General features: G+C 43.3%; 1 protein-coding gene across 1 annotated transcript in view; it reads right to left on the bottom strand.

The window, feature by feature from the left end:
• Window positions 1-4,638: 4,638 nt before the first annotated feature.
• Window positions 4,639-25,338, bottom strand: part of LOC134909714 (protein ripply2.2-like) — a 78,884-nt gene continuing 58,184 nt past the window's right edge. The window contains exons 2-4 of the mRNA XM_063916908.1: window positions 9,113-9,179; window positions 6,970-7,040; window positions 4,639-5,474 (exon numbers count right to left, since the gene is read on the bottom strand). Coding sequence (XP_063772978.1) covers window positions 5,306-5,474; window positions 6,970-7,040; window positions 9,113-9,179 — 307 coding nt within the window. The 3' untranslated portion in view covers window positions 4,639-5,305. The remainder of the gene's footprint in view (window positions 5,475-6,969; window positions 7,041-9,112; window positions 9,180-25,338) is intronic.

Here is a 25,338-nt window from a genome sequence, read left to right as displayed (position 1 = left end):
AGGTACGCATCCTTGATATCCAGGGATACCAGGAATTCCCCCTCCTCCAGACCTGAGATCACAGCTCTCAGAGATTCCATCTTGAATTTGAATTCCCTCAAGTAGGGGTTCAATGACTTTAGGTTTAATATCGGTCTTACCGAACCGTCCGGTTTCAGCACCACAAACAGGTTTGAGTAATAACCCTTGTGTTGTAGGAGAGGTGGAACTGGAACAATGACATTTGACCTTAGCAATTTTTGAATAGCTTCCTGTAGGAGCACTTTCTGTCAGCGAAGCTGGCAAGCCTGATTTGAAGAATCTTTGAGGTGGGAGTTCTTTAAACTCCAGTCTGTACCCCTGGGTAACAATATCTTGTACCCAGGGATCCAGGCATGAGGATGCCCAGACATGACTGAAATTTCTTAGTCTTGTTCCCACCTGCCCGATCTCCAGGCTGGGATGTCCACCATCATGCCAAGGATTTTGAGGAAACAGAACCAGGTTTCTGTTCCTGGGAACCTGCGGGTGCAGGTTTTGGGGATTTCCCCCGACCACCGCTAAAGAAAGTGGAGGGGGATTTAGTCCGAAAGGACTGCATCGCAGACGTAGGATATGATTTCCTAGTCGGTGGTGTAGCAGAGGGAAGAAAAGTTAACTTACCCGCAGTTGCCATGAAGATCCACGCATCTAATGCTTCCCCAAACAGAGCCTGACCTGTGAAGGGTAGGTTCTCCACACTCTTCTTGGATTCCGCATCCGCAGACCATTGGCACAGCCAGAGTCCTCTGCATGTTGAGACAGCCATGGAAGAAGCCCTCGCATTCAGATGTTCAAGGTCTTTCATGGCTTCCACCAGAATCCTGTATGTGACGTAAAAACAATTCAATGTCACTTCTATCCATAGAATCTAACTCCTCTAGTAAGGTGCCTGACCACTTTACTATGGCTTTAGAAATACATGCACAAGCAATAGTGGGTCTTAAAGCTACGCCATTTGCTGTGTATAAAGATTTCAGTGTAGTCTCAATCTTGCGGTCGGCCAGCTATTTTAAAGCGGTGGACCCAGGGACAGGTAAAACCACTTTCTTAGATAACCTAGAAACAGAAGCGTCTACCACCGCCGGATTTTCCCACTTTTTTTTATCCTCCTCAGGGAAAGGAAAAGCAATGAGAACCCTTTTAGGGATCTGGATTTTTTTCTCCGGATTTTACCAGGATTTTTCAAGCAATGCGTTTAGTTCCTTGGACGCAGGGAAGGTAATGGAGGACTTCTTATTGTCAGTAAAGTAAGCCTCCTCAACCTGCTCAGGTACCTTCTCAGAAATATGTAAAATGTCCCTAATGGCCTCAATCATGAGTTGCACCCCCTTAGCAAGGGATGCCTCACCCCCCAGTATATCCCCCTCACCATCTCCTGTATCAGAGTCGGTATCCGTAACCACTTGCATTATTTTGGCAAGAGCACGCTCTTGAGGATATATATCGGGGGTCTTGGATGAGTTAGCTTGAGCAAAATACGAGAAAACCTCTAGAGATCTTTTCAAAACCTGTGTTTCAGTCTCATTATGAGCTATCCTAGATGAAATCTGGGATATCATTTCCTTAATAGAAGCCACCCACGGGGGTTCGAATTCAGAAGGCTGAGACAGTATATTGCATTCCTGAGTACATGGAATAGACTCCTCTGGAGAAGACACACACTCTGCAGCACAAAGTACAGAGTCCCTAGACATGGTAATGTGAGATATATAACCTATACAAACACCCACAGGAAAATGTCAGACACAGTTTCCCCCAAAGTATCTTCAGAGAGACACAGAGTATAAGGAGCCAACACACACAGCGCCCCAGTAGGCAGTTATTATAATAAATGCCTGGCGCTGACTGAGTAACCTTCATAGATTAGACAGTTAATAACACTCTCCCCCGGTTTCTATAACACCCTGGTATCGCAGAGGATAACTGCAGTGAAGTGGAGGGCAGCGCTCCCTGTCAGGGAGAAAATGGCGCTGGTGAGTGCTGGATCCGCTCTGAGGAGAAGCCACATCCCCTGTAATGGCACGTCTTCCCGCATTTATTATTTTATACTGGCCTGAGGTGTGCTTGCTGCTAACAGTGGGATTAGCCCCTGTCAGCTTAGTTGACCAGTGTTAGGGTATTGTGCTGGCCCAGGGTGCCCCTCACAGCACCACACAACATGTACCTCTGAGCCCTCCGGAGCGCAGCTTCAAAGCTGCGCTCCCACCCTTGTGCTACCATTCCTGCCGGCGCCCCGCTTACCGGGGCGCCGGCGTCATACTCACCACCGCATCTTCTGACTCTGTTAGGGGCTGGCGGCAGTGCTGCGAGAGCGAGCGGTCGCCTCGGGGGAGTGCGATCATCACCCTCAGGAGCTCAGTGTCATGTCAGCGGAGAGAGGAGCCATTTACCTCTAGGGTTGGATCCTACTCCCACACCCTAAGTCCCACGAAGCAGGGGAGGCTGTTGCCAGCAGCCTCCCTGTACCTTACATCTCTTAAAAAATAATAAAACTAGAAAAGCCCCTAGGAGCTCCCGTAGCTGTGACTGGCTCCACTGGGCACATTTTCTAAACTGAGTCTGGTAGGAGGGGCATAGAGGGAAACTCTTAAAGTGCCCATGGCTCCCAAGGGACCTGTCTATACCCTATGGTACTAATGTGGAACCCAGAATCCTCTAGGACGTAAGAGAAAAATCCATTTACCAGCCTGATATGCTTTTTAGGGGAGTCTGGATGTGTCCTTTTAGTGCAGTAAACCTCCCAACCTACCTGGTATCATTAGGGAGGTGTAAATTTTTTACAAATGTACCAAATCCTCTATTGCTAGGGGGTTCAGATTTGGTAAATTCTTTGATATATAGGAAAGATACATCTCGATACTTCAGTAACCAATACAACAGCTAATTTATAATTGGGTTTCTTCCACATTGTGGATTTAGGAGTCATTAATGATCCATATATACCAGTGAGGGGGTATTCTTAAGCTGGGTACACACTATCCAATATATCGTTCATACAGCGGATATGTGCATTGGCTAGTGTGTACAGCCGATACACTCTGTTTAAAACAACATTATTCACAGACATATCATGGCGTCCCTGAAGCACCGCCGATGTCAATATATCATGCAGATTTATCGGTACTTCTGCCTGTGTGTACGGACAGCCCGCCGACTAACCTGCTATATGGATGTAGGAACCGCCTACAGTGACATCACAACTGGTGGGCCCAATTGTTATGTCTGGCCAAACATATCGAGCGGCCAATTGGTAAGTGTGAATAGCTGGGTCAATCACTTGGGTGTGTACCCTGCATTAGCCTGCACAGTGCTTATTTATCTTGTATATTATCTTGTATACCTTCTGCGACTAATATATGTATTTGGTTATTTTGTCTAGTATTACTGACAATTAGCTATGTTATCTCTGATTGTACTATACACCACTGCCATTGTTGGTTACATTGTTTACTTATGCTTCAGAATTAATTGAAATTATTTCTCTATGCAGAATAACATCTATCCTTATAAGTCCAGTCTCTGTGAGATTTACAAGGAAGGTTTTTTTTAAGCTTTGGACTAGTCAGAGTTTATTTACCCAGTAAAATCCATAGAATTAAAATTGTGCTTGATTTAAAAGGGTTATTTGTTACAATAGCTCCATAACTGTTACACATGAGGCAAGGTAAGTTCAGGCTGCCCAAAACTAAAAGATGTGTTTCACTTACCTGCTCGACTAAAGGGCCGTATTCACGGCCCGTATTGGGGAGAGATGTGTGCTGAGCGAACCGCTCAGGCCACATCTTCCCCCCCCCCCCCATCCGCTCAGCACAGCACGATGTGTGCTGAGCATGAGGGGGGAGATGGGGGTGGGGCGCTCATTTCACCCAACGGGTAAAATGAGCGACCTGCTAGATTGAGCCTGCAGGCCAATCTAGCTCCAGCGATAGCGATGCACGGAGTTGCGCATCGCTATCGCTGTGGGGGGTACACACAGAGTGATCACTGCTTAATATCTAAGCAATCTAGTCAGATTGCTTAGATTTTAAGCAGCGATCGCTCTGTGAGTACCTCCCTTAAGCAACTCTGACTCTTCAATGTCACACAGTCTGCCTCTAACTGACCTTGTGACCTTGGCAGACTGACTTTTTGAAACAGAAAGTAGTGGTTGAAGCCCCTCCCCAATGAGTCTCCTATTTGGCTGAATGGAAATCTCATGGGGGAAGGGGGGGCACACTTCAACGAGCTATATAGTGGTTTGAAAGAAAAATCCCTCTGAGCAGGAGAGAGGATCTCCTTCTCTAGATCAGTAGAGGCAGTGCATGACTCACTGGATCACAGGGACGCGAGGAAGCACAGATGAGACATTGGAGTCACCTTCCACTTCACCAGGCTTAATAAATGTGCCCCAAAGCATGTAACATGGCAGTTAGGAGCTGATTGGCTGGTACTTTATCTCTGTCCAAGGCTTAGAACATAAACCCCTCTCTTGTTTGATTATCTCATTACATTTGGGTGGACTTACTCTTTAAGCCTACACAGACTATTTAAAACATAAATGCAACATATTTAGTATGTTATTTTTAATATTAATTAAATGTTTTAGAAATTAATACAAATAAATATATTTTTATATACTATTATACAATTTTACATAAAAAAGGTTTCCACTTAAATGCTAAGTTCTCTTATATAGGCAATAAAGGGTGGCAATTTTTAAAGGCCAAATTTTGATTCACATAGTCCTTTGTGGAGTTCAAATGAAACAAGATGCTTTGGAAAAAAAATAGTAATTGCCTCTATTTGCCTATGGAGAAGATGGGGTATATTTGCTGTACCTATCCCATGGAGGGAGCAGTTAGCCTTTATAAGCATTTGACCGCAACCAAACTCCCATCCTGCGCTCTGTTCATTTTTTCCATTCGGCCTTCTTATTAATCTTCATCCAATGAGCCACATGGCATCACAGCACTTTCAGTGCAGCCAGCCTTGTCAGCCATATACACAGAAGTTGGCTAACATGCAGCAGGTGTGCAGTTCAGAAAACGACCTACCTGTGCAGCCCCAGCAGTATAAACATAACATTAATTCTAATAATGATAATTAGAAACATGAAGCCACTACACTTGTTGTGTCCGCATTTGTAGGCACACATATTGCAGAGCCATTGTAAAGATTATGGCGACTAGTTCCTAGTTAATTCATAGGTTTAGTATAATTTCCACCTCCATAGTGACCGCCACCACTATGTATAGGTGATGGGTGCACTTGAAGTTATATACTGTACATAACACATGTATAGATGTTATTCTGATTCAAATCCAGAATCGTGTTCTTCCTCAGTGTTTTCATCATCTGTGTCTGACTCTGAATCGTTGTAGAAAGATATAGTGGCCTGGACTGGAAAGCTTCTTAATAAATCAGCAGCTTCTACGTACATATCATCCAATGGCTTAGACTTGGGCCAAAACAGTCTACAAAATAAAACAAATATATTACTATAGAAATCAGAGAAAACAAAGTATAATGCATTACTATATGTATTTTACCTTATCTAAATAAATAGTTCTGTACACATATAATAAAACAGATCTTAACTTACTAGGTATAGATGGGTTAATACAGTGGAAAAAAATATTATAATAAACAGAAATAAAAAATGAGCATCCATTACAATATTCCATACACAAATGTGAATAGTGAACATCAGAGGCATAACTAGGTGTGGGTGGATGGTGCTTTGCACACAGCGCAATTGCGCTGTGGGTGCACCATCTAGATCCACCCTGAGTGGCCACCAGTGCTGCCAGCTGTAATGTATTATAGTAGTGTTTTGCGCCCGGCTCCTTATCTGCCGGGCGCACTGCTGCTAATATACATTACCGCTGGTAGTGACAGGCAGTCGAGTCTCTGTCTCCCCCGTGTAATCTCCCCCTCCCTTCCTGCAGTGTGTCTGTAAAGGCAGCAGTGCGGCAGCAGCCCCTAAGCAGTGACGCAGCAAACCATGGACATGGTTAGGACGGAGGAGGAGGCTGTGAACATGGTTGAATGCTGCTGCTGAGCAGCGGCTGTCACTTCCTCCTCAGACATTACTCTGTCTGCTGTAATGTGTAAAAGGGGACGCTGCCTGCCGTAACGTGAATAAGGTGGACGCTGTCTGCCGTTTTGTGTAAAAAGGGGATGCTGTCTGCTGTAATGTGTAAAAAGGGGGACGCTGTCTGCCGTAATGTGTAAAAAGGGGGGCGCTGTCTGCCGTAATGTGTAAAAAGGGGACACTGTCTGTCATAATGTGTAAAAAGGGACGCTGTCTGCCGTAATGTGTAAAAAAGGGGACGCTGTCTGTCGTAATTTATAAAAAGGGATGCTGTCTGCTGTAATGTGTAAAAAGGGGACGCTGTCTGCCGTAATGTATAAAAAGGGGCTCTACCTGGTGTAGTGGCGCTACTGTGCGTCATAATTTGTATCATGGAGACTACTGTGCACCATTATATGAATTGGTATTATTTTGTGGCTACAACCCTTTCCCGTAAAGCCACGCCCCTATATTTTCCGCGTGTGCGCCGTAGGCGCGCACTGCCACTGGTTTACGTTAAGGGGGGGCACCAATGCCGTTTCTTGCACACAGCACTAAAATGTCTAGTTACGGCACTGGTGAACATACAAAAAAAACTAAGGATAAAAGAGAAAAAACTAAAAGCATAATAACAAAACAGAACAGTAATTAAAATCCAGCTCAAGTTAAAACAAGCATGGTTATCACAGGCCTACTGCAAAATCTCTGCCTTCCCTGATGCTCAGCCCAGATTGATGTTGATTTTCACATATCATTTTGCATTTAGATAAGGGGTTAAGGGGCCTATTTATCATTTGATATTTGCACAACAGCCCCTGAAAACATCCATTTTCAACATCTGTTTTTTTGTTCATTAAGTGCTGAAAATCATCATTGCAACATAGTAACAGCCTTACCTCACAGGGTGGTTGTACTCAGCAGGCCTCTGTCCAGCTTGGTGAATTTCACACAGGCCTGGGGCATATGGCTAAATTAAAGAGAAGAACATGTTATCTCTGCAACCTGTTTTTTACATTATAGAGTTGTGTTCATTTTGATGAGCACTTCTCATCTCGGTGTGAGAAAATCCTAGCCATACAATATGTTTCATGAGAGAACATGCTACACCAGGAAGGTAACCCATAAAAATCTAATATATGAGTAGAAAGTAGTAAGAAGTAACATGCATGGTATAAAGGGGATGAAAGGTTGCCAATAGAAATGTATAACATTATTTCAGGTTATAGATTCAAGTGACAGTCCCACCAACTAGATTAAATTTAACATATAATATTTGAATATCTAATTAGTGAATAAACATATGATTTCAAATTAGATATGATATTTTGTAAAATAATTTAAAACCATGAAAGGCAAGTTGCCAATCATTTCTATACATGTGGGAGCCTTTGGAATAAGTATCCATTCATTAGACCTATGGATATAAAGCTGCATAATTCATAAATGTTGATGAACATATTGATACCTGATATTACTGATATGATGCATACCCCGAGTACTATAATATACCAAAGTATGTATGGTTATATTATTCTCTTCTTTGTATTATTATAGTCCATTAACAGGAAATGTATTAATAATAATAATAATAATAATAATAATCATCATAATAATATATGAACATTTGTTTTAACCTTTTTTTCTACAGTATCACAAAGTAAAAAATGACAAATACTCTGCTTGTGTGCACTCTCCTAAACTTATAATAGTACCATATGTAAAATCCTTTCTTTTCTTGTTTTTTTTTTTTTACAAACCTGCCCCCCCTACTATGTATACTTGTATTGTAGCAGATTTTATATATATATATATATATATATATATATATATATATAGGATCCCTGTAGAGCTCCATCCTTTATAAAGCGCTATACAAGTGCCCCCCTTCTTCATTTCTGCTCATACTTTCTCTTCCTCTACTTTCTTTTCACAGTAGCTATTTCTAACTAATTATTTGTAATGTATTACTATTATATATATATCATTATATATTATGTATATAATGTATTAATATATAGCTCTCACAAGTAGGGCACTCTTCCCTCATGTGCTTATAATTTTTCTTACTTTAATAATCTTCAACTGCACCAAATCCAGCAATCTTCCACCACCTGATACTTATGTCAGTGTTGTCTGCTGCTGTAGCTATATTTACCCTGTACTTGTTCTATATTGCCTTCAACTGTAAGTTGCTGTTTTTCTGTTTTGAGTATTTCTTTATGTACTCTGTAATAGGGCACTGCAGAACCCTTGTGGCACCATACAACTAAAGAATAATTATTATTATTATTATTATTATTATTAAATCACCTTCCATTGTTAACAATATTGTTTTTGGTACTACTGCTATTATATACTCCAGATGCACATCTGACTCTATATAGTGTTTTCTCATTTTCATCTGGATGTTTCTGCCATTGTATTTTGTACTATACTTTAAATCATAAATAAACCATTTAAAAAAATGACAAATACAAATGGCAAATACAAAATGTATCATAATAGGAAAGTGAAAGATTGTTACTATATACTGTATAATAAAACATCTAATCTAAGTATAAATATATATGACAAATTATTGAAAAATGCTACAAATAAACAAAAACCTTGCCTAGCAATGTGTAAATAACTAAGAATCAACATACTGTACAGGGAAGAATTGTATGAATGTTTGAGTGCTCTATTCATGACCTAGTGAAAACAGTGGAGAAGTTGCCCACGGCAACCAATCAGTGTTGAGGTAACATTTATAAAGGGCATGCTATAAATTTATATGAAGCAGTTGATTGGTTGCCATGGGCAACTTCTCCACTGGCTCACTTCTCCACTCTTTTCACCGCTTCATGAATAGACTCTGTTAACAACACAGGTATAAGGCATAAGGTAATAATATAATTTCCCCACATACTATTAAAGCCACATATAGAAGATTATCCCCTTTGTAAAAGCTATACTGTATTTGATTAGTCTGAAAATGTTTCCCGAACATCTATTTTCAGAGTGTATCTGATTTGGAAAACCAAATGCGGTGATGCTTACCAAGCCTTTCGGTGACTCTTGTCGGCAGCTGCTGTGAATCCAGGGCCTCCAAAATAATACAGGGGGTCTGCAAATAATTTTAAAATGGAAAAGTGAAGCGGTATTGTGGTTTGTTTTAACCAGTCATTTGCTATTCCATCATAAAATCTACTGTTCGGTAGGAATAGCTATTTTTTCAGTTATACACATATCAATGTTTTTCTAAGCATCAATATCTATCACAGACCCATCCCCAATCTCCACCCCCGACAGGACAATGGCCGAATGTGGCTGGACTAGCACTACAATGTCCAGAATGGCATCATTTTATTGTAGGGAGCCGGCCCGGGGTGCAGACCGCTCCAGTTTTCACCCAATCCCGATGGTTAAGGGATCAATGGGAAAGGGTTCTGCATGGATGCTTACCTGCCTTTATTTGCATTGTTCTCAGCAACAAAAGTGCAAAAGGTTCATAGAGCTCATAGCTATCACTCGCTGGTGTATACATCAAACATTTGCAGTAGTTCCTTTGACACCTGCTTTCTCTTACATTATTTATTCAGTTCAATAAAAGGTGTGACATAATAGTATACAAAGACTATCAGGCATGCCAGAACTGCTAGCTGCATAGAAGAAGTAGGGCCACAGGGCTGCCTACTCTGCATCTGATATTTATTATGGGCTGAAGATAACTATTATGTTTTCGGCTACAAGCAATTAAGGCCTTTGCTAGTAATCCACGAACATGCAGATTTCTTATATTTCATAAATACTTTATAAAGGACTGAAAAGCCCCAAGTGTAAAGCAACACGTTGCAGAAGCGGGGTAATTACCGGTGCTCTCCTCGCCTGCCCGCTCCTCTGGTGGCCCGAATACATCCCATTGGGAAAGCTCTCTTGTCAGTGCAGCGATAGCAGTCTAGTGCGAGTGATGATGGACCATGTCCTCCCTGCACATCAGTGTCCTCAGCCACGGCCTGCTCCATCCTCCTACTGATAGTCACCAGCTCTCCTGCATTCATGTCCTCTCAGCCTCCTGTGCGCTTATATAGCCTATGGCCTAGACCAGCCCATTATTTACTTACCCGATAGACAGGTCAGGGTAGCACAGAGAAGGGGGCTAGCATTCACCCTTGCTCAGACTCGTGCAGGCTGCACAAATGGCCTGGGGAGAGATATGACAAGTAGGTGCTAATGACACCTCAGCAGGTCCATGCACAGGACAGCTCAGGCAGAACAGCATGCATGGTCTATGATGGGATACTCAGCACTAGTACCTGTCCGCAGGCTGACCTTGCTGTGTAACCCATCTATAACTCTGACAGGTGACAGACGGGGCACCTCAGCAGCCCCCACTCCTGCCAATCACCCTGTGCACAATACACAGACCCAGTGTGTGCTATAGAGCTACAGTATATGGCTTGGAATACCTTGGAGGGGAACTTTAGTGACTTTGATGTGCCCTGACTGATAACCTTTATATGTATGTATAACATAGAGTCATATGTATAACTATAAACAACGCTCCACAGAAGGAGAGCACAAGACACAACTGGGAGCTACTAGAGCAGAACCCCTCTTAGGACTGCATGGGATAAAGAGACAGATAAGAAGGTTTACTATGTAACCCAAACTTACATCAGGCTGTACAGTACGCTGACATGCCATTCCTAATGCACTATGGTGAATATTACTGTGAGGAATGAGGTACATGGATTGTATCACTAGCTGTGTTACTAAGAGCATCGCCTATCTATGTTCCTGGCTTGACATGTTGGTGCTCAAATAACAAGACCTGAGATTATTTGTTTTACAGCACAATAAAATCTACCTGACACGTAGTGGCTCTGCCTGTCACAGCCATGGGAATAGGTGGCAGACTGTGGCTGGGAGTACAGATCGCGTCTGCCAGGCGAGAAGAGATTCATGTAGGTACATAAAGTGTTGGCTGGGGTCCAGGCCCGTGTCTCTGGCTTTCTCACCTTCCCCCAGGCTGCACAAGATAAGTGGGTAGGAGCAGGGCATTTATCTGATGGAATGTCTTCACAAATGGCTCAGGGAGAGAACTGACAGGTCGGTTACTCAGAGATTTGTATGAGAATTACTGCAGTGTGCTTATTTCTTTGCGACCATAACGTTAATGTCTGTCCAATAGTGAAAGTACAATAACATGGTTATAACAGTATAGGTAAAATGGCCATATGCAACCCAGATATTATCATATGCTATAAGGGCCATTTAGCTGTGAATACTATTTCTAAGTGTGTCATTTGTCATTCAGTGTACAAATAATGTACATATTTGTAATGATTATTGGCAGATAAGGCAGCTTTGAAGCTTGATAAGGACCCAATCCAATGGTATAACATAGAACCAAATGATTTAGCGCTTGAGAAAGTTACCTATTTGTATTATGAAGACATTATATATATATATATATATATATATATATATATATATATACACACACACACACACACACACACACACACACACAAACACACATATATAATTTGTCTGTCCAGACTTGTTGGAACATATTTAAAATAGCTGTATACTGAGGAGGAGCTTTGCCAGCCTTATAAAATTAACTGGCTGAACAGCTACCTCTGTGTCAGTAAAATCAATGGGCTTCCTACAGTCTAAAGGCCCATATAGACGGGCCGATGGCGCTCAGCACACATCTCTCCCACCGCTCAGCACAGCATGATCTGTGCTGACCGTGTGGGAGGGGGGGGGGGGGGGGGGGGGGGGGGGGGGGACGCTCACTTCACCCAGCGGATTAAGTGAGCGACCCGCTAGATTGGCCTGATTGGCCTGTACGGCAGGACAATCTAGCAGCAGCAGCGATAGCGATGCGCGGAGCTGCGCACTGCTATCGCTGTAAAGGGGGGGTACTCACGGAGCGATATTCTAAGCAATCTGACTAGATTGCTTAGAATATCGGCAGGATCGCTCCGTGTGTAGCCCCCTCGGCGATAGCGATGCGCGGCCCCGCACATCGCTATCGCCGCTGCTAGATTGGCCTGCATGCAGGCCAATCTAGCGGGTCGCTCACTTCACCCGCTGGGTGAAGTGAGCGTCTCCCCCCGCACGCTCAGCACAGATCGCGCTGTGCTGAGCGGCAGGAGAGATGTGTGCTGAGCGGTTCGCTCAGCACGCATCTCTCCTTGATCGGCCCGTGAGTACTGGGCTTAAGGGGTACACACGGAGCGATCAGGTTTATATTCTAAGCAATCTAGTCAGATTGCTTAGAATATCGCTCTGTGAGTACCCCCCTTTACCCTGTAAATTACTAAAGATATTTTGCTACATCGTTAACTGCATAAAGATGACTGCTACCTAGGGCCCATTATGCTGCTTTCACATTGCAAACTCTGCTTTTGAAACGGTTCTTAAAACGGGTCTGAGCAGTTAAACCCCCTTCACATTGCATGTTGTAACTGGTATATTACCGTTTCATTACCGTTTTGGTACCTTTCACACTTAACATGTTTCTCCCATAGAAAACAGTGGTTGTCATTTTAAATTGACTTTTCTGGCCCACATATTATTAATAATTATTATTAATTATTAATAATTATTAATTAATGATTAATAATTTGGCTAGTCGTACGATGGAACCCAGCAGCTTCAAGCATCTTTACCATGTTTTTGTAGATTACTGCATCCTTCACTGTCCCGGTGATTTGTCTAGCAATTTCTTCATCCCCTCTCATCCTAAGCAGCTCCCTAACCTCCTCATCACTCCAATTTGCCATTTTAAACTGTATTCTGTATAAAAAAAATGCTTCTTCACTCTTATGTGTTTCCTCCAGTTTATTTCCTGCTTCTGCCTGGTGACATCACGCATGGAGACAGCCTATCACCTTCTGTGGTTTGGAAATACCGTTCCTGAGCCTTTCACATTGCACAATGAAATGGGTCTGAACCGTGTAGGACCCTGCTTTTTAACCGTTTTAAAATACCAGTAATCTGTAACCAGTAAATTCGAAGTGGCCCTATCACACCGCAGCTAGAACCGTTTTGGAAGGCTTAAAAAATGGCAATTTACCGGGTTATAGCTGCGGTGTGAAAGGGGTATTAGTGTGCAATAAAACTTCCAGGATTGCTACATTCTAACAAATGCTAAATTGCAAAAATCGTCCTGCATGCTGCATATACCGATTCTTTCTACTGGATTGATAGTTGGAACTCTTTTATTACAATTCTTTTGTGCTAAAAAAAAAAAACAACTGTCTCTACTAATGTGCTGATTATTATTTCTGCACGGAACAAAACTATGGAGGCTGTCTGAAACAATAACTATGAGGGGTTTTTTTTATTAAAGCAAAACACTTGCTATAATATCAGCTTGCACTAAATAATTGCTTAAGTCTTGAAGTCTTGTCTAACAACTTACATTTGTATTGTGGTATTTAAAAATAATAATCTTTTTTGGGGGATATGTATTTCAGATTTATATGCTGTCTGTATATTAATACTGGCTGGTGTATGTGTATTGTATGTAAATCTTTTAAACAAAATTTGAATTTTAAAATTTCCTTATCCCATGAGCTGATCTACTCATTTTTTGTATAACACAGTCATTACTTGTTTTGCCAACTGCATTCCCTATGATCTATTAATACTGCAGTATAATAGAAGTTGTAATGATCACCTGTAGATTCTTTAATGTCTGTTATCTGGGTGTGACCGAACACTCGTTTGTACTGTTTATAAATTCTTTTGTACTGTTATAAATGTGGAATCATGGGATATTGGTAATTTATCCCACCAGTATATCCTTACATCTTTCCTCATGATACCTTCTTTGTGTAATGCAGTACTGTTTAATGCAGCTGATGGTAGCATGGTGGATATTTTGTAGACCGTTTTGTATTTAATTTCAGTTTATATATATATATATATATATATATATATATATATGTGTCGACTTATGACATGTATGTCACAACATTTTCAGTTGCTATTAAAATCCACTGATACTGCTGTAAATTGTGTAGCTATTACAATGAGCCTAAATCCTCATTATCCCAAGTGTATAATTAAAGGACCAGATGGAGTTCTATTCCTTATTTAATGGAGGCCCAATTCAGGTTTTGTACAGGAATTAACCTGAAATTATTTACTGTGCTGTCTGTTTAGTAAATATTGGTGACTTTAAGTTCTGAATTCGGGCCCTCATTCGGTAATGATTGCATATGCAGAGCTTCTCGCAGCAGCTTTGCAATGCAATCCTTAGCAATGCAAGTGCAAGAGGAAGTGCATAGCACCTCCTTCCTGCATTTGCGATAGCAAGACTGCAATTGATGCAATCTCAGGCCGGGATGAACATCGCAACAGTTGCAATGTCCATCTGCGATGGTAGGCTGAGGAAAGCTGGCTATACACCTAAAGATGTATTGTCCAATCTGGCTGGTTGAAATGAAAATCTGGTAATGTATGGGAGCAAATAACAATAGACCATTTGCTCCCAAACACTGAAAAACAGACAAAAATGAACAGTTTGACAAATTGGTTAAATCCATTTGAATTAACCAATTTGTCTGAATGACCATTTTTGCCAGTTTTCCTTCATTTCAGAGCAAATGGTCAGTTGTCATTTGACCCATAACATTACCTGATTTTTGTTCCAACCAGCCAATAAATCTTTAGGTGTATGACCAGTTTTATCCTGCGCTTACTTAGGCTTGCAGGCTTGAAAGGCAAGGGAAACTGCATCTCAAGATGCAGTCCTTGGATTTGCCACTCCTTTAAAATGGGGGCGTGACGCTGACCATCCCCACCCACCATGACTCACGTCACTCCCCCCGAACACCTCTGTCTGTCAATCAGGCAGAAGTATTTGCATTCCTGTGATGCTTTCGCAGGAACAGTTCTGCACATGCGCAGGTTCCCGAACATTGGGAAACTGCGGGTTGCATCGCTTATGCGATCCAGGGCCGTAACTACGTGTGTGCCAAGTGGGCTTGGCACACAGCGCAGTTGCCCTGAGGGCGCAATGGCCAGCGGCATGTAATGAGTCAAATTGGCTCATTACATGCCGCCTCTGTGTGCGCCGTGCGCGGCTGGAGGGAGAAGAGACAGCAGCGCCGGGTTCAAGGAGGAGGAGGGAGGGGGAGCAGGGAGCCGCAGCAACGCTATTTGATTGGTAGTAAGCGCCGCTGCAGCATCCCCCTCTCCTCCTGTTTTGGCTGCCCGGCGCTGCTATGGATGCTGGGATGCGGTTCCTTCATCCCAGCATCCATAGCAGCGCCGGGCAGCCAATACAGAAGGAGAGGGGATGCTGCAGCGGCGCTTACTACCAATCAAATAGCGCTGCTGCGGCTCCCTGCTCCCCCTCCCTCCTCCTCCTTCTCATCTCACTGCCTGCACCGAGAGGGAGCTGCCAGCACGAGGAGCCTATCAGCGGGGAGAAGGTAAGTATCTCTCTCTCTCTCTCTCTCTCTCGGACACCGTCTGCCGCAATGTGTAAAAATTGGTCCTGGCTGCCGCAATGTATAAAAAGGGGGTCTGGCTGCCGCAATGTGTAAAAAGGGGGGGGGGTCCTGGCTGCCGCAATGTGTAAAATGGGGTCCTGGCTGCCGCAATGTGTAAAAAGGGGTCCTGGCTGCCGCAATGTGTAAAAAGGGGTCCTGGCTGCCGCAATGTGTAAAGAGGGGGCCTGGCTGCCGCAATGTGTAAAAAGGGGTCCTGGCTGCCGCAATGTGTAAAAAGGGGGACTGGCTGCCGTAATGTGTAAAAAGGGGTCCTGGCTGCCACAATGTATAAAAAGGGGGTCTAGCTGCCGCAATATGTAAAAAGGGGTCCTGGCTGCCACAATGTATAAAAAGGGGGCCTGCCTGCCTGCCGCAATGTATAAAAAGGGGGTCTGGCTGCCGCAATGTGTAAAAATGGGTCCTGGCTGCCGCAATGTGTAAAAAGGGGTCCTGGCTGCCGCAATGTGTAAAAAGGGGTCCTGGCTGCCGCAATGTATAAAAAGGGGGCCTGGCTGCCGCAATGTGTAAAAAGGGTGCCTGGCTGCTGCAATGTGTAAAAAGGGGGACTGGCTGCCGTAATGTGTAAAACGGGGGACGCTGTCTGCTGTAATGTATAAAAGGGGGTCTACCTGGTGTAGTGGCGCTACTGTGCAGCGTAATTTTAATAATGTAGACTACTGTGCACCGTAGTATGAATTGCTATTATTTTGTGGCCACGCCCCTTCCCCATGAAGCCGTACCCCTATACATTTTTCACGGGCCTGCTGCGCGCACTGCCCCTATCTTACATGGGTGGGGGGGGGGCGCCACTGTCGTTTCTTGCACACAGCGCTAAAATGCCTAGTTACGGCACTGATGCGATCCAACCTGAATCAGGTTCTGTGTGTAGTGATGTCATCACACAATACTGCTGATTAGCCAAAAGAGTTGAGTGATGCTTTTTGTAGTCACAACCAGAAGGTAAAAACACAAACAGCCCTGAACCATTAACATACTGCAGTAACACATGGGGCCAAGGGCCCCCAGAGCCCTTGCTTCCTGGTATGGTAGCCTACCAACCTACACCTGTCATTACATCACTGCTCCTCCTATCAGTACCTCTGCTACAAGCAATATATGGGCTACAGTTATTTATGCTGCTTTCAGATCGCAAATGCCAGATCCCACCCGGTAAGAGAAACGTGTCCTTACCGGGTGGGATCCGGCATTTGCGCTCCTTTGCTGGCTTTCCGACCCATCAATATACCGGGTCAGTTGCCATAGCAGCGGGGGGCGCAGCAGCAGCAGGGGCGGGGGTGGAGGCGGCGCCGGGATATGAGCTCATCTCCTGCGCCGCCTCTCCCTATGCTGTGAATGGGAGCTGTGTTGCATCGGAACGGCTCCCATTCACACTGCACCTGACCCGGTATTCAACCCGGTAATAACCCTTCTTTTTTACCGGGTTGAATTACCGGGTCAGGCGACCAGCTATTTCAGCAAAGGAGCTTTCACATCGCACACTGACCTGTTTCGACACGGCAATATGCTGTGTCGATACCAGGTTATTTGTGCGATGTGAAAGGGGTATTACTAGATCACCACATTATACTGTAGGTCATATTGTTGTACAACTTAAAACAAACATACAATATATTTATTACAACTGGATAGCAGACAGTCATAAAGAAAGGGAAGGGTGGACTATACTGTAACTGTATAATAGGAATTTTCCAGCTGGGACTTATATTAAAACTGGGAGTTAGTTATGTGAGCTATGCCTTACTGTACAGTTAATAATGTTTCCTTTTTTGTTTTGTTTTTTAGTGATAAACTAGCTAACTACTAAAATTATAATCCTGATTCAGAGTTAGGAGCAAACAAAAAAAGGATCTAAATTTAGCAAATTGCTCGTGGAACAAACCATGTTGCAATACAAGGGGTGAATATTAATGTATTGTTTTGCTTTGCCTGTCTTGTTAACTACCATGCCCAAAGAAAGCTATGTGGACATCTGCTGCAATGGCTGGTGGCCTGAAAGCAGGTTATATTTCTGATATCTCCTGCTTTCTAAATTGGTACATTTTAGGAATACTTAATTCTGTCTTTCAACATGTGGAAACAGAAGTTGAGGGAGTGAAAGGATCACTGTCTCTAATTCATTTATTTTCTATATGCAGTTCCAGCAGGAATCCAGATGACAATTCTCAAAAACTGAAGTGCACGTCTCATAATATTGTTCAGAAGTCACTGGTCTCTGGGAGAAGCAGCAGGTCCTGAGATCTACGCCTGCAGCCCTGAGCGTTTGTCTCAAGGGTCAAGCGTCTGGTTTTCCTTTATTGCTCCTCTCCCACATCGAGATCATACATACCTCAATTTATTTCTAGGTCACTAAGCTGTGATCCGGGCAAGATCCTGACAGTCGGGATCCCAACATTTGAAATACCGTCACCGTAATCCAAATCCTGCTTGGAATGCCAGCACGGGCATTCTGAATGAGATGGAAATCCCAGTGCCAGCATCCCAACAGCCAGGATCTCGAAGAAGTGACTGCCAGCTCAGCAGAAAGATAATGCAGGTGTGGGAGGGGGGGGGAGAATTAGGATGTGGGAAGGAGAGATTAGCTTTAGGCACCACTGGGGAGGGTTAGGGTTAAGCTGCTGAGGGGGAGGGGAGGATTAGGTTTATGCTGCGGTAAGGGAGGGTTAGGTTTAGGGGATTCGGGTGGGGGAGTGGGAAGAGTTAGTATGCTTAACCGACCCCTGTTGGGACTGAAACCATCAGGATGCTGTGATCAGTATTCTGACCGACCCCTGTTGGGACTCAAACCATCAGGATGCTGTGATCAGTATTCTGACCGACCCCTGTTGGGACTCAAACCATCAGGATGCTGTGATCAGTATTCTGACCGACCCCTGTTGGGACTGAAACCATCAGGATGCTGTGATCAGTATTCTGACCGACCCCTGTTGGGACTGAAACCATCAGGATGCTGTGATCAGTATTCTGACCGACCCCTGTTGGGACTGAAACCATCAGGATGCTGTGATCAGTATTCTGACCGACCCCTGTTGGGACTCAAACCATCAGGATGCTGTGATCAGTATTCTGACCGACCCCTGTTGGGACTCAAACCATCAGGATGCTGTGATCAGTATTCTGACCGACCCCTGTTGGGACTCAAACCATCAGGATGCTGTGATCAGTATTCTGACCGACCCCTGTTGGGACTGAAACCATCAGGATGCTGTGATCAGTATTCTGACCGACCCCTGTTGGGACTCAAACCATCAGGATGCTGTGATCAGTATTCTGACCGACCCCTGTTGGGACTCAAACCATCAGGATGCTGTGATCAGTATTCTGACTGCCGTCATCCCGAATGCCGGCATTTCAGCCCCAGCCCACTAAGCTATCCAAGGTGATCCATATTCATCTAGTATTTTTTGCTTGATGCCGAAAACGAACAGACAAAAATTCTGGGGAAAAAATGTTGTCTTTATAGTTCATAAATAGTCCATAGAAATATATTGTACAAAATAGGCGCTAATCAGACACAGTATTACACATCTCACAATAAATAAAAAATATACATTTTAATAGTCATAAGTAAATAAATGATAAATTCCCAGGAATAAAATAAATTGTTACATAAATAGATCAAATACAATAAAATGACACTGTACACTAACATAAAGTAGTGTGGTGGCTGTAGAATCTCAACAGTAATACTAAATAGATAGTAATGTAGCAATGCACATCACATAAAGAACTATAATAGCATTTGTAGCACTAACGTATCATAACAATAGTGTTCATCAATTAACTGTGCGGCAGCATGATTGATATACGTACTGTCAGCAGAGATAGTATGGTATAATAAGGCAATAATGTACAGACACAAGCCTTACAGTTTCATTATATGTATTGATTATTAATGTACATCACCACTGATTTACTGACTTTTTAAGTCTGATGGAATTTTGCAACAAAATCTTGCTGGTACAGCTCTACTATATTTAGCTACACTTTCAGAACCTTGGTGCATTTGGCCAGATCACAGTCCATATAGGGACTGTTGTGCCAAGGGACCGCAGCAAATATCTCCGCTGTATAAAGAGGATCCGTAAGATATGCGGAAGCCAGAAGACATCTGACAATGGCAGTTTTGGGGGATTTTACCACAAAATAACTTTGATACTGTACATCAGGCCCAGGGTGGTTGTAATGTCGCCCAAGTTCAGCAGCCGTGCAGGATGCCGGCTGAACTCAGGGCCGGATCTGGGGGGGGGGGGGGGGGGGGGCGAAAGGGGCACACAGTTATAGCCAGGCCCACTTTTGAGCAGAAGAAAGCTCTCCGGGGACAGCCTGAGGCAGAACGATGTGCTGCAGCTTATAACACAGCATCACAGAGGAGCCAGGAGAGCAAGCGTTACAGAGCATTTGCCCCTCACTTGCTGGTGTGAGGGTACTAGGGCTAATAAATACAATTACCCCATAGCACAGTCACATGTACATAGAACATTCACAAAGCTCTATCTCAGTCTCACTCAAAAAGTTCAGTCAGAATTGAGAGAGGAGGAGTTAGGATTGCAGATGGGAGGAGTTGGAACTGTAGAGGGATGATTAAACAGTAAACCGCAACCCCTAAAGAAAAGTCTAGATCCGTCCCTGGCTGGACTTTTTTTTTAAAGGGGCAATTATTTACAGAGCAAAATCATGCCTTGTAAGTGATTTACTCTTTAAAAAAACTTTTGAGTTTGACCAGCATCATGCGCGGCAGCGGAACTCTGGTGGCATTACATCTCGCCCCCAGTGTGATGTGTTTAGTGAAAACTGAGAGCTTGGAGTAAATGTAATAGGGTGCGAGAAGCTGAAGGTGCAGGACTTTGTGCGTGAATGACCATACTTTTAAAGCGGCAATCATTTACTTGGCAAAAAAAAGGTTGGTTTTGCCTTGTAAATGATTGGTGCTTTAATAATACGGGCAATCTCACACAAACTCCCGCATCTCCAGTTTCTGGCACCCATTACAATTACCCCTTGATATGATATGGTTTCTTTAGGTTGTTGTACACTGTGATAAGTTCATCATTTTCGCTGGAGTCCACAATAATGTAATTAAATGGCAGGGCAATGCCTTCTGGCAGACAGTAAATGAGCATGGCAATATAATAATGAAGAGTCTGCATTGCAATCAACCTTCAGTGACTTGTAGACAGCCAGATTACTATGATACTACTTCAGAGACCAATTCTTGACTTCTCCCTTCTTGACAAAATGTATGAGCTGCCCCTATAATGGTTAAGTTATTTGCATTAAATGTCATTGTTTATTATGATGGGAGTTGCCTCTTATTAAAGATCCTTTTTTTATACCTCAATAGTTAGCAGCAAGGTGCTAACTGTGCTGCTCTGTGATATCTTATGCATCTACTGTACAATATAGTGACAAGGTGGTCGTTACTGGACAAACATTGCTTACCTTTACACAGCTCAAGTGCTAGCAAACGATAAGAAATGACTGATGAAAGCACTCCAGCATGCTAATTGGTAAATTATAGGTTGTTTTCTCCTTTTCCTTCTTCTTACTTCTCCATTCAAAATTGTTACACTTGTTAAAATGAAACTATAGCTAAATACATTAGCAATCACGAATGTTAGTACTGTACAGTCTATGTGCAGATGTAAATACAGCTAAAGCTACTGGAGCTAATAACATGGAAAATTAATTATATTCTGTAATATACATTAGGATTACTTAAAATTAAATTTAAGTAATTAAGTGTAGCAGGCACACAGTGAGATAAGGACCAATCACACTGGCCCTTAGCTCACTGTGTGCCTGACAGGGGAGTAAATTCATACCAGGCGCCCGGAGGCGATATAGACGGTTGTGCCTCCTCCCACAGTATCTGGGACCTCCCCCCCCCCCCCCCCATATACTAACAACAGCATCAGTGGCCCCCATATTCTACCAACAGCTTCGGTGGCCCCCATATTCTACCAACAGCATCGGTGACTCCCAGATACTACAGACAGCATCGGTGACTCCCAGATACTACAGACAGCATCGATGACCCTCAGATACTACAGACAGCATTGATGACTCCCAGATACTACAGACAGCATTGATGACTCCCAGATACTACAGACAGCATCCCTCAAATACTACAGACAGCATCGGTGACCTCCAGATACTAAAGACAGCATTGATGACCCGCAGATACTACAGACAGCATCGGTGACCCCCAGATAATACAGACACCATCGGTGACTCCCAGATACTACAGACAGCATCGATGACCCTCAGATACTACAGACAGCATTGGTGACTCCTAGATACTACAGACAGCATCAGCGACCCCCGGATACTACAGACAGCATCGGTGACTCCCAGATACTACAGACAGCATCGGTGACTTCCAGATACTACAGACAGCATCAGTGACTCCCAGACACTAAAGAAAGTATTGGTGACTCCCATATACTACAGATAGCATTTGTCGCCACCATATTCTATATCCCTCAATGCAATAAAAAAACTTACAACAGTATGGATTTATCTTGTAACATTATGTCAAGCAAATTAAGGCGTTACGGACACACAAGGTTAATATATATATATATATATATATATATATATATATATACTGCAGAAACAGGCGGCACTCTCTGCGTTTGAAATAAAGACAGACAAGCAAGTCTGATGTTCAACGTTTCAATGTCAAAGCAGCATTTTCGTCAGGATCCTGACAAAAATGCCGCTTTGACATTGAAACGTTGAACATCAGACTTGCTTGTCTGTCTTTATTTCAAACACCGATGTCACGATCCGGGTATCTGGACGCCATTACTTGCCTTTTAGATGTCTCCTGAAGCTGGGTCAGCGTTCCAAGGCCGGATTTCATCTGTAATACTGATGTCCACATTCTGCATCCCTCTCCTGTCACCCTGAGACGCTGTCACAGTGGCGCCATGTTTACTTTCTGAATGACGTCTCCCGTCCTCCGCGGCCTCCGCCGCCATTCCTGTGTTCCAGTATACAGGTTATCAGAGTGGCGCCTCATGCCAGCCGCGGCCTCCGCTGTTGTCCGCGTGGTTCTAGTGTGCAGTCATCAGTCTGGCGTCTCCTGTCCTCTGCGGCCGGCGCCGCCATTGCTGCTAAGTTTCCACATGGATTACCAAACCAACTTTCCCTCCAAGTACCAACATGGGCGCAGCCATGTTGGATTCTGTCACATGTTCAATTTCAACCAATCCACTGCTTCACTGAAATCTGCATAATTGCCTAGCCAATCCCTTCCTTGCTGCAGGTATAAGTATCCTGTGCCTGAGCAAGGAAGGCGTCAGTGCTTTAGTTGTCAAACCTAGTTCCAGTCTGTCTCTCTCCTGTGGTTGTTTTCCAGTTCCTGTCTCCAAGCTTCAACTAAAGAGATCCGCTCCAGTCTACCACCTGCGGTGCAGCATGACTCTCCAGTCCTCTGTGACTCCTCTATTTCCAGTTACAGATTCACCTGCTTCCAGCATTCAGCTTCCAGCAGAGATCAGCTCCTCTTAAAGTGCCGGTACAATTTCTGCAGATTTCCATTAACCACCGGTACTATTATTTCACCGCTCTCAAGCTCCATATATCATTTGTATTTCATCGCTCTCAAGCTTCATATATCATTTGGCTGGTTCCATCCAGCACCCACTCCGTGTTTACATCTGACTGGTTCCAACCAGTACCCACAGCAGCTACTTCATCTGCAGCAGCCTAGCTTTCCGTGGAACATCAGCTGTTATAATCCTGGGCTATTCCCACTACTACAGTCGGGCCTGGTAAGGACTTTCCATCTAGAGGACAATAAGAACTGTACCCATACTACCAGAGCCCTGTGGCCATTGCCATCCTGTAGTACCCAGGAACTGTGTTATATTATATTGGGAGTGTCGTGGACTCTGTGCTTATATATATATATATATATTCTATCTATCTATCTATCTATCTATCTATCTATCTATCTATCTATCAAAATGGACGTATGTTTGTGTGTATGTATGTATGTTCCAGCACAACTCTGGAATGCCTGGAGCAATTTAGACTAAACTTGGTACATATATGACTTGCAATCGGGAAAAAAATTCTGTGGGGGTAAGACCAGTAGTGAATTTCCCATAAGACACGCGAGGCACGTGCCTAGGTGCGGCACTTGTTTGGGGGCGGCACTTGACGCTTGTGTTGGTATTGTCAGCCCAAAAAGTACCAGTAACTGCAAAATATTTCCACTGTACTGTACCATATGTCATTTTGAATGGAGTGTAAATGGGTTGGACATGCACATACTATACTGCCACTGTAAGCTATCCTATTTAGTAAATATGTATATACAGTATAATAAATAAAAAAAATAATCATAGTTAGTGGCTTTTTTAATTATTCTATTAAATTGGCTATAATCAAATGAGGTCTTATAACCAACCAATAAAAATAATAAAATGATGCAAGTGGAGGCAGAATTTCTGTTGTGCCTAGGGGTGCCCTCACCCCTAAATCCGCCCCTGGGTAAGACACCCCTAGCACCCCCAGGGGTGGGGGTGGAAGGGGGGTGACATGTAAAAATTCATAGTTTGCAGCATAACTCTGGAATGCCTGGAGCAATTTACACCAAACTTGGCACATGTATGACTTAAAATCTTGATCCTTATCAAGAGCATAAAGATCATAAAAGCGTCATTACAATGTAGAGGAAATTGAGGACAAAACATAGCTGTTATTATATAGTACAGCCTTGTTCTGACTTTGACAAGCCTAGAATGGGGAGCTTTCTGTTATGTCCACTTTTTAAATAAACTATTAAACAAAATCCAGTTAATTGTGATTTATATGTTGTAGGTGACATTTTATGCAAACTGTTCTTTTTTTCAGTTTTATACCCACATAATTCAATTTCTTTAATATTCATAAATATGGCATCACCAGGGATCAGCTGCTGCATTTCATGGCTTCACCATTCTGTACAACTATAAAAGTATGTCCCAAGGATTAATGTGGGTATTCCAGTGCTTATATTATTATTATTATTATTATTATTATTATTGCTACTTATATTGAATTTACCATTTAGGTCAGAGTTGCAAAAAGCAGAAAAAGACAAAAAAAAATGTGCACAATGCTGAAAGCCAATGTTTGTAATAGTATTTACTGATGTCCACCTTAGGTGATGGTTTGACCGTGCATGACCTGTCTGACACCACCAAATGGGAGGGAGACTGGAGACTCACAGACCAGGGTGCAGAATTAGGCACCTCTCCTACTCTGCAGCATTCCACGTTCCTATGGTCTGTGAAGTAAATCCTTTTCAGAATATCTTTCTGAAACAATAGTTAATACATCAGATACTCAAACAAATAAATGCTGTTCTGTAGGTTCAGTTAACATTGACTGGTTGTTATCCATACTAGGGGGGAAATTCAGATCTGATTGCTGCTGTGAGTTTCCACACAGCGGGCGATGAGGTCCAAACTGCACATGAGTATGTGCCGCAATGCGCAGGCGCTTCGTACAGCAACAAAGGGCATCGCTGTTCAGCGATGGGATGGTGCAAAAAATCAATTTGCACGGGCGTTCGCAAGGTGATTGACAGAAGGAAGCTATTTGTGGGTGGTAACTGACTGTTTACTGGAAGTGTTCGGAAAAACGCAGGTGTGCCCAAGCGTTTTCATGGAGGGTGTCTGACGTCAGTTCCGGTCCCAATCAGCCTGATTCTATGGCACTGGAGGAGTAAGTCCTGGGTTGCGCACAGAC

The sequence above is a fragment of the Pseudophryne corroboree genome, chromosome 4, assembly GCF_028390025.1.
Source record: "Pseudophryne corroboree isolate aPseCor3 chromosome 4, aPseCor3.hap2, whole genome shotgun sequence".
Lineage (NCBI taxonomy): Eukaryota > Metazoa > Chordata > Amphibia > Anura > Myobatrachidae > Pseudophryne > Pseudophryne corroboree.
The sequence above is the reverse complement of the archived record's forward strand: the minus strand, read 5'-3'. Positions and strand labels throughout refer to the sequence as shown.